The sequence below is a fragment of the Alosa sapidissima genome, chromosome 7, assembly GCF_018492685.1.
Source record: "Alosa sapidissima isolate fAloSap1 chromosome 7, fAloSap1.pri, whole genome shotgun sequence".
In the NCBI taxonomy this organism is placed as follows: Eukaryota; Metazoa; Chordata; class Actinopteri; order Clupeiformes; family Clupeidae; genus Alosa; species Alosa sapidissima.
This window is the reverse complement of record NC_055963.1, coordinates 17,090,561-17,100,560: the sequence shown is the minus strand read 5'-3', so window position 1 is coordinate 17,100,560 and position 10,000 is coordinate 17,090,561. Positions and strand designations below refer to the sequence as shown.

The window sequence follows — 10,000 nt, the reverse complement described above, 5'->3', positions numbered from 1 at the left end:
ACAGTGCACACACTCACACACTCACACACTCACACACACACACACACACACACACACACACACCAAAATATACACACATACGGAGCCCAGAATAGACAGACATTTCATTTGTGTGTTGTGTGTGATAATAGATTGGTTTAGTGGATTAGCGTTGCCCGAAGGGATTAGGTATTACACTTAAACACACATACAGTGACTCAGTGATAGCCAAACACACAAATGAAATTGTAAGGTCAGGACTGTGTTTGTCCTTTCATCTCCACAGGAGAGAGAGAGAGAGAGAGAGAGAGGGAGAAAGATATAAAGGGGAAAAAATAAAAGGGCTGAAATGAGAGAGCGAGAGACAGACAGACAGACAGACAGAGAGAACTGCATTGAAACTTCAAACTTAAACACCCAACAACGCATGTAGAGCAGAATTAGGCCGTTACCCATTGGCTTTACCTATTCAAAAAAGATCCCTAAAATACTGGATGCACCTGAAACCTAGTCCTAAAAACACACTCCAGTTTGAGACATTTAAAACTCAGGAACTGAACCCAGAAAAGAGTCCTCTGTGCCAGCTGGTACTGAAGCTCACTAATTCAGTAACAAAAACTAATACACAATACGCTCAGACCAGTTCTACTTCCAAACTACAAATTTGTGTCAATAAAATCATCAAACAAGCAAGAGAAGATTATTTGGAACATTGGAGAAACCAAACTAAAAGCCAAAGTAGGATGACATTTTATCTAACCCTAAAAAGAGATTATAAATTGGCAGAGTATCTCATCTCTGTCAGAGATACAAACCAGAGGTAAATCCTGACCAAGTACAGGCTCAGTGACCACACCCTTGCAGTGGAAACTGGTAGGCATAGAAAGACCTGTATGCCAAAAGAAGAAAGAACATGTGCGTCACTGCCAGACAGGGAAAGTTGAGACAGAGGAGCACTTTCTTCTTTACTGTGAAAAGTATGAAGAATTAAGAAAACCCTTTTTTGATAAATTTAAAACCACCTACTGAAATTTCAAAGAGCTAAACAAAAATGAAAAAATGGCCTCTCAGGAGAGGGTCCTTCAGCTGTGTGTGTGTATGTGTGTGTGGGGGATATTGTATTGTTTTTTTGTTTTGTTTTTTTTGTCCTCCTCCTCCTTTTGTCCTTTGAATTTGAGTAGTAGCCTTTGAGTGTCCTCTGTAGGAGGCAGATAATCATCAGGGATGCTGAACAGAGTTTGTGTCTTGTGTAACAGCGCGACTGCAGTGGGTAAACTCTGGGTGTTCCCTCTGGCTAGCATGCCTGCTAAGAAAAATCTCCCCACTTCATATTATCATTACACTATATTTATATATTAGTAATAACTTGCACATATATTCAACAGGCAAGTTGATAATTGTGTAATGAGTTCGAAGGTATTGTACAGTATTTTGGCTAGCATTTATCAACAAAATATGAACTATAATGAATACTGTACAATGACCTACATAAATCAGTATTATGAATTTATGAAGAAGGAGAAATTTTAAGAAGAAAACCTTTGCTGTGTCTGTGTGTGTCTCCTCGGGAGACATCCTGGTTGACATCAATTATTCTTATGAACATTAACATTATATTATATCATTATTATTTAACATCATTATTTATAAAATAAGAAATTGAAAAAAGGTAAGATCTTGAATATTGCTGTTAATTTGTGTGTGTGTGTGTCTGTGCCTGTCTCCTCAGCGGACATCCTGGTGTACATCAATGACGTGTGTGTGCTGGGCTCGTCCCATAAGGAGGCTGTGGCGATGCTGAAGACCATCCCCACTGGCCACAGCGTGGACGTGGTGGTGCGCAGGGGATACCCCATGCTCTACGACCCCGACGGCTGCCCCAAGCAGCCCCTGCCCGTCCTGCCGGGACCCCCGCCCCTCTCGTCCGGCCCCACCACCACCCAGCCCCAGCCCCTGCCCCTGCCCCACCTGCACCTCAATGGTGTGCTCCCGCACCACGAGCGCACCTACACGGGCATCCACGCCCGCAGGATGGCACGGCTGAGCCTGGACGCCAACGGCAACACCGCCTCGCCGATGTCCTCGCCGCCCCGCGGGCCGCTGTCCTACGCGTCCTACTCCAACGTGGGGCCGGGCTTCCGCCCACGCTCGTCCAGAGGGCTCCATCACCACCTGCACTACGCCCAGGACAACCTGGCCAGTCAGAGCGACAGCGAGGTTGTGTCCGCCATCGGCTCCCACAGGTAACCAATCGCCCAAACCTTCCTTTTTTTTAAAGCATATTTTTTGGGCTTTTTGCCTTTATTGGGACAGGACAGTGAAAATACTGACAGGAAGTGAGGGGAGAGAGATGGGGTGGGATCTGGAAATGACTGTACTATAGGCACTTGGACCCAAGTGTGGTATGGGCACTGTAGCCATCTACATAATATGTTGGAAGATTATTCCCTTTCATTCTTATGGAATTGTCATTATATGTCTGTCTGATTTAGGTGATATTTGGCTATATAGGAAATATAAATCAAGACAATCAATCAAGATCAAATTTACAAGCAGCAGTACTGGAAGTGATTATAGAATAATTGTAAAGTATCTAAGTATCTAAAACTGGAAGTCCAACTGAGGCCATCTTTGTTGTTCAAACATTTCTATCACTTTGGGAGCTAATGAGGCAAAGCTGAAGCATGTTTGGAAGTTCCAGCCACAACATCCTGTTTTCACAACATCCTGATTGTGATGCATGGCTTCGATACACACACTCAGCTCCTTCTCTGCTTTTGGGATGCTACAGAGGGCTATTGATCCCCCCCCCCCCCCTCTCTCTCTCTCTATCTCTCTCTCTTTCTCCCTCTCTCTCTCTCTCCTGCTCTCTATTGTGGTCACGCAGTACCTGAGAGTACACTGCTTTTACAGAGATAACACAAACATAGCACTCCAAGCCTCAGGAGATACACACAGAACCACACACAAACAAGAGATATGCTCACGGTAGACGGATGAATAAGTACATGCACTACTTAAATGACGCAGCATCAGTAATGCTGTACCGGGACATAGATACAGTACATGCACAAAGTGCATTACTAGACATAATTATAAATGACAAATACAGTCTCTTTCTCTCTTTTCTCTCTGTTTCTTTCTCTCTTACTTTTTCCTTCTTTCATGCTTTCTCTCTACCACTCTCTTACTCACTGTCTTTCTGACTGTCTGTCTATAACTCTCTTTTTTATCTCTTCCTCTCTCACTCTCACCCTTCTCTCTCTTTCTTTCTCTCTCTGCCTCGCTCTCTTTATCCATCTCTCTTTCTTTCTCTCTCTCTCTCTCTCCCTCTCTCTTTCTCTCTTTCTCTCTATCCCTTACTCCCAGGGCCTCACTCATCCGTAACCACAACAACAACTCCCTCTGCGCTCCCAGCCCTCTGCGCCTTCACTCGGCCAAGTCGTCTGAGAGTGACCTCTCCACTTACGCCCCGGTCCTCCCCATCTCCCACCTGCCCCTCCCGCAGCCCGAGGTGGGCCTCCCCGTCCCTCCTCCCACGGGCACCTCCTCGCTCACCTCCTCCCCAGTGCGGAGGCCCAGCAGCAGCGGCAGCTTCCACCGGCCCAAACCGCACCACGCTCTCCTCACGCCTCCAACCCCTGCCCGGGGACTCGCCTCTGACCCCCTGGGCTCCGCCGGAGGGGGGTCGCCCCACTTTGGCTTCAACGGTGTAGGGGCCAGCGGTAGCAGCGCCGGGGGGAGCCCCAACAGCAGCATCCCATCCCCAGGAGCCATGAGCAGTGGGGGCAGTGGCGGTGGGAGTGGGGGTGGGGGCAGATTGGGGCTGGACCTGGGGTTGGTCGGGGGGGAGCTGGTCCCGGTGGCTCTGGGGCAGCAGAGTGAGGCGGGGGAAGGACTGGGGTTCAGCGTGACGGCGGGAGGGCAAGGGGGGCGTCTGGCCGTGGTCAAGATGGTGTTGGACCGCCGGCAGTGTGCTGGGCTCCAGCCGGGAGACGCCATCGTCAAGATCAACGGCGCTGATGTGCAGAGCCTCAGCTTCGCTCAGGTGTGTGTGTGTGTTTGTGAGTGTGTGAGATGAGGTAAGAAAGTATGAGAGAGAGAGTGATTGTCTGTGTGTGTGTGTGTGTGTGTGTGTGTGTGTGTGTGTATGTGTGAGTGTTTGTTTGTGTGGGTGTGTGTGTCTGTATGTATGTGTGTCTCATACAGTATGGATACACGTGAAACTGCTTTAACAACAGTATGACTCTTTGTAACCAACCCAAGATGAATTTCTGGACTCAGGAACAGGCCCGACCATTGTGCCAAGACATCCAGTGTAGAATAATCTCAGCGATGATGTTTTCAGGGTTCCCACGGGTCATGGAATTTCTGGAATATCATGGAATTTTAGAAAATCTATTCCAGACATGGAAAGTCAGGGAATTTGATCATTTTTGGGGCAAAGTCATGGAATATCAGGGGATTTTGTTGTAGCAGTTTAACATTTTCTTGCCAAAGTACTAATACAAAAATATTTCTATGCAGAATTTGTATATATCTGCTTATTAGCTTTACTGCTTGCTTGAGTAGCCCAACTGAGTTTATTCAATGCCCATTTATTCATCTCCTGCTCTAAAAAAGTATACGATTCTTGACCGCTACACGGGTGCTCTGAAATCATTGGTCGCTATATTGTACTATTCATTAGTAAGTCATGGAAATTCATTTTTTTTTTGTCAAGGAAAGTCAGGGAAAAGTCATGGAATTTTACATTTGACTTAGAGTGGGAACCCTGTGTTTTAAAATGTGTGTGTGTGTGTGTGTGTGTGTGTGTGTGTGTGTGATAATTTGTAAAAGCTAATTTTTATTGGAGGTGTAATTAAAGTGATGAAAGTTTCAACTGATGGCTGCCTTCCAGGAAACAAAAGCGGAGGTAGGGGATTCCAGTAATACCTCTTCCTTGTGACAGGAAAGCTTGAAGGATTAAAATGATCTATTTTCTAGATTCATAGTATCCTATGACAGCACAATATTTCACCAAAACACACCAGTTAGTATGCCAGCAAGACCAGTGTCAGCTGTGCTGTCTGTTGTTGGCAAGGTTTTAGGAGCTAGCTCGCTAGTTTGTGAGCAAAATGCTAACCACTGTTTTACACAATCTCTTCTATAGGTCCAGAGGGTCCTACAAGAGCACACCAAAAGAGGAGAAGTCGTTCTACTGGTTTACAGAGGAGGTGAGTTTGTAGTCTTGGCACTTCAAGTCAGGAAATACATACTGGATGGAGATCAATGTCTTTTCTTAAGCTGTGCCCTGTGAAACTGTACTTTTTGAAAAAGTGGGTGACTGTTTTAGAAAGTAAATGGACATTTGTTGGTCTGTGGACTGCTTTGTCCACTGTAGATGTAATGTTGTGAAATATGTAAATGTTTCTCCTTTCCTCACACTCCTCCTTCACTACTCTTTTTCTCTTTATCCTCCTCCTCTTTCTCAGGTTCCATATACTCCTCTGTTTCTCCAGCCTCCATACGTAGGCACCGACCCCCTCCCTCCCCCCACCTCTCCCGCGACCCCCAGGCCCCGCAGATGGACTCTGTGGTGCCCCGCACCTCTATGACCCCTCCCCCTCCCACGCTGGTGCGCTCCTCATTGGTGCAGAGCACCAGCTTCCTGGACTCAGTGCCTGTCACTCTCACCATGGAGCCTCGTGATTGGATGAGCGCAGATGAGGCGGGCAGCCCGCGGCCCAGCTCGCGACGGAGGGAGGAACGGGAGAAGCTGCGGGCGGCAGCGGTCACTCCGCCCGTTCCCCCAGCAACCCCGCGCGGCTACGAGGTGGAGCTGAAACGACGGCCGGGCGAAGGGTTTGGATTTGTCATCGCCTCGCAGGACGTGGAGAACGGCCGAGGTGAGGCGATGATGGATAGTGTGGAGGATGGAGGGTAGATGATGTCATTTCCTCTAGAGGCTGGTGTCCTCTGTCCTCTCCTCTGACACATTGTTCCCCATACCGGAATGGACAGCTGTTTGGCACACACACACGTGCACACACACAGACACATACACACACACACATACATACACACACGCAATCTCTCTCTCTCTCACACACACACACACGCACACACACACACACACAACATCTCTCTATCACACATACACACACACACACACACACACACAATCTCTCTCTCTTTCTCTCATCTACCCGGCTTTTACCTTGCCAAGCGTTTTTCGGAGCTCGTAAAGGCATATAGAGGGAGGGGGGGGTCAGTGGGCTGCTGGAGGAGGGGAGATGAGTTTTTAGAGGGCTGGACCCCAGCCACAGCAGGCTGCTTGGCACAACTGCAGCAGGCAGGCGGGCTTCAGCGCTCCAGAGTCAGTGGAGCCTTTTAGTCGGAGCCTCAGTGCTATCTTCACGCCACGGCTCTGCGGGTTTTTAATAATGCTGGTTTCTTGATCAGTACATGAGGCAAACTGCTGTGAGAAAAAAATCTACTAAGTTCCTTTTTTGTCCCAGCAGTATCGCTCATATGAAGTGCCAGAGCGCCAGGGTGGAGTAGTTCTAAAAACTGAGCTGTGTTGTAGTGTAGTGTTCAGGATATGAGTGCTGAAGATTTGCATGGTTTCATGGTATCTAGTTTTTATACAGTATGTTATGGCTTTCTAGACCCTTCTCCCTTCCCCTCACCCTCAGCCATGTCTTTTAAGTGTATTTCTACAGCTGTATTGCTCTAACAATGAATATTGTCTCAAGGAACTGCATAGGGCTTGACCTGACCTTAGCACTATGAGTAAACACATCCGTGAGTAAACACATCAACAGCTAATGGTCAGTCTAACCTCCTCTAGCCAGGTCATTACTATAAATAAAACCCTCTCCAGAGGGCGTTGACTCGGGCAGGATAAACGCGTAAATAAATACTACAGTATATAAATAAACAAATAAACAATAAACAGCTCTGTTGTAGCCCGCATTCTAATATGACAAACCCCGCTGAGTTCTGTGATGGTCACTGTGCCCTGGGCTTTGCGTATCATTGTCAGACTTCACAGAACGTGACTGTTCTAAAGAGATCACACACATGAAGGGACACTTCAGAACAGATGCTTTCAGTGACTACATTTCCCATGATTCACTCTGACTAAGTCCCCATGATGCCCCACTTTGCTGAGCTCCCATAATGAACCTTCCCCACTCAGTGCACAGATTGCTTAACCTTGGTGCAAAGCCATGTTCATCTTAATCGACTTGAAAATGCTAGCATCGTTAACCCCTTGACACATACTCATAATTATATGAATCTCTTGTAATGCTGCAGATCTCTGTGACAGAATTCGTTAGGAGCATTTTCAGTGAATGAGGTTATGCATTATTCATGGTGACCCCCCCCCCTTAGATGTGTGAGAACCTCTGGACGACCTCTATGGACCCTTTCAGGAGAGTTCCATTACCACATACATGTAGCATTATTTGCAGTTGTTGTGTCAGAGAACCTGCAGTGGAGTGTAATCTGTTTCCCCTTCTGGAATGTTCACTTGATTCTATGCGAGTAGTACTTATACTGTAGTACTTATTGCTGCACTAACATGTCCTTGTTGCACTGTACCTTTATTGTTTCCCTTTTTTTGTAAGTCGCTTTGGAGAAAAGCATCAGCTTAACGACTACATTTAAATGTAAATGTAAATCTAAACTGATTCAATGGTGCTTGGTGCTTCATAACGGATGCTTGGTGCTTCATAACGGATGGCCATTACATGCTTAAATGACCGTTAAGAGCCTGCTTTGCCAGGTTGTTAGACAGTCCATTGCATCTCAGCTGGACCATTGCTGGCCTGCTGTCTTTGCTCACATCAGAGCTAACCCTGCAGTGTGTATGGGCCAAGTGCAGCCCTCATCTGGGCCAGATCAGGGCCCGAACCATGCCACACTGGGCCCTTATCTCTGGAACATCATGTGGAGTCAGCTGCTTTTGGCTACACTAAACACTCAGGCAGGGCAACAGTATGTATGTTTGTGTATCGGTGTGAAGGGTGGATGGTGTGTGTGTGTGTGTGTGTGTGTGTGTGTGTGTGTGTTCTGTGTGTGTGTGTTTCTGTGTGTGTGTGTTTGGTTGTATAAGTGTGTGTGTGTGTGTATAAGAGAGAGAAGGGTGGATGTTGTGTGTATGTGTGTGTGTGTTTGTGTATTTATGTGTGTGTTTGGTTGTGTGCGTGTGTGTGCCCCCCCTCCTGCACCTAAGCCCCAGCTGACCTGATTTAGCACTGCGTTCCTCTGCTTTTTTAATGAGGCCAGCATGTCACCAAACACTCGGCAACAACTGGGGTGTCTATGGCGACCGCTTCGTCCCCACGGTGACAGGTCCACTCAATCTGCTGATGGTGCAGTGCTCCCCTTCTCTTCTCAGGACGCCACTGCCTTTGTGTGCTCTTGTCAATGAGGTGTGTGCAAGCATGAATAAATTATATTATATGTGTGTGTGTGAGTGCCTGTGTGTGTGTGTGTGTGTGTGTGTGTGTGTGTGTGTGTGTGAGTGTGTGAGAGAGAGAGAGAGAGAGAGAGAGTGTGTGTGTGTGTGTGAGAGAAGGAGTGCCTGTGTGTGTGTTTGTGTGTGTGTGTGTGTGTGTGTGTGTGTGTGTGTGTGTGTGTGTGTGTGTGTGTGTGTGTGTGTGCGTGCGTGCGTGTGTTTTGTGTATACTACTGAGCTTGTATACTTTGTGATGGTGTGTGTACAGTATGTGTGTGTGCCACATGGCTAGATGGCACATGACCCTCTGAAAGCAAGTAACAGGATCTGAAATAGATTGTGAGTCAAATGCTGTGAGCAACACACACACACACACACACACACACACACACACACACACACACACACACGTGTATGCACACAGGCACAGACACACATAAGCACACCACTAGAAAGGGTCATGTATGATGGAGCAGTGTTCGTACAGCTATTGTTTAGGTCAGTGCTTATATGAATGAGACAGCTATTAGCAATAGATACAGAGAGAGAAAGAGAGAGTGAGACAGAGAGAGAGAGAGAGAGAGAGAGAGAGTCGTCAGTGCAAATCGATGGGATCAATTGGCAGATTAAATGTACTGAAGCTGGGAGGGCTAGGGATTTAGGCCTGGCCCGCGGCCCCCAGGGGATTTGAATGTGCCACGGGCTGCAGTTAACGCTCCTATCAACGGCATTCGACACCCTCTGAATGGATGCTTCACTTGGTGTCCATGCCACGCTTCGCCCTGCCATTGTTTCAAAGATAAACCGTCCGCCAGCGCTAACAATGACACGGCTGAACGCTGCGCTCCGCGGGACTGGGGCCAGCGGAGCTGAATATGCTGATGCCAGTTTGACTGGGCCACTGATGCACTTACCAGCTGTCAAAACACAACCTGTTGTGTTATTCTGCCAAGCTTTATATTACTTGTCCTAAAGTAATATATACTTCATGCTCTACGAATTGTTAAGTACATATGTGCATTTTAGAGTGGTAAACATTGTTACACTTGTTGTTAATTGATTGATTGGTCAGTCTTATGTTTGGAAATAGGAATAGGATTTTTTTTAAATTATTTACCACTGCATAATTTGTATCTTATGTAAATCCACTGTAGTACGGAAATTGGAAACTTGTTCATCTTTGTATCATCGTGAGAAACCTTCCTCTAAATTGTGTTGTTAGAGGACTAGAGGTCTGTGGCTGATTTGATTCCTCTCCATCTCTTTTGCTGGTGCTTTTTTCTGTCTTTCTGTTCTCTCCCTCCATCCCTCTGTCCCTCCATCCCTCTCTCCCAGACTGTGTGCCAGCCCTCCCAGTGCAATTCCATCTCCTTCACTAACTCCAACACACATTTACATGCTTAGAGTGAAATTAGAGTGCAGATACATCACTTCTTCTTCCGTTCTGCTCTGTCTCTCTCTCTCTCTCTCTCTCTCTCTGTCCTCATTACCATTTGCTCTCTTTCAATCTGCCTATCAATCATTTTCTGTCTTGTTCTTTCTCTCCTCCTCGTTCCTCTCCAGTAAGAAGAG

At 46.9% G+C, this 10,000-nt stretch overlaps 1 protein-coding gene across 2 annotated transcripts in view; it reads left to right on the top strand.

The window, feature by feature from the left end:
- LOC121712834 (membrane-associated guanylate kinase, WW and PDZ domain-containing protein 3-like) overlaps positions 1 to 10,000 on the top strand; it is an 82,411-nt gene that overhangs the window by 55,027 nt on the left and 17,384 nt on the right. For both annotated transcript variants that reach the window (XM_042096886.1, XM_042096887.1), the window contains exons 9-12: positions 1,709 to 2,222; positions 3,349 to 4,027; positions 5,132 to 5,195; positions 5,454 to 5,867. In XM_042096886.1, coding sequence (XP_041952820.1) covers positions 1,709 to 2,222; positions 3,349 to 4,027; positions 5,132 to 5,195; positions 5,454 to 5,867 — 1,671 coding nt within the window. The remainder of the gene's footprint in view (positions 1 to 1,708; positions 2,223 to 3,348; positions 4,028 to 5,131; positions 5,196 to 5,453; positions 5,868 to 10,000) is intronic.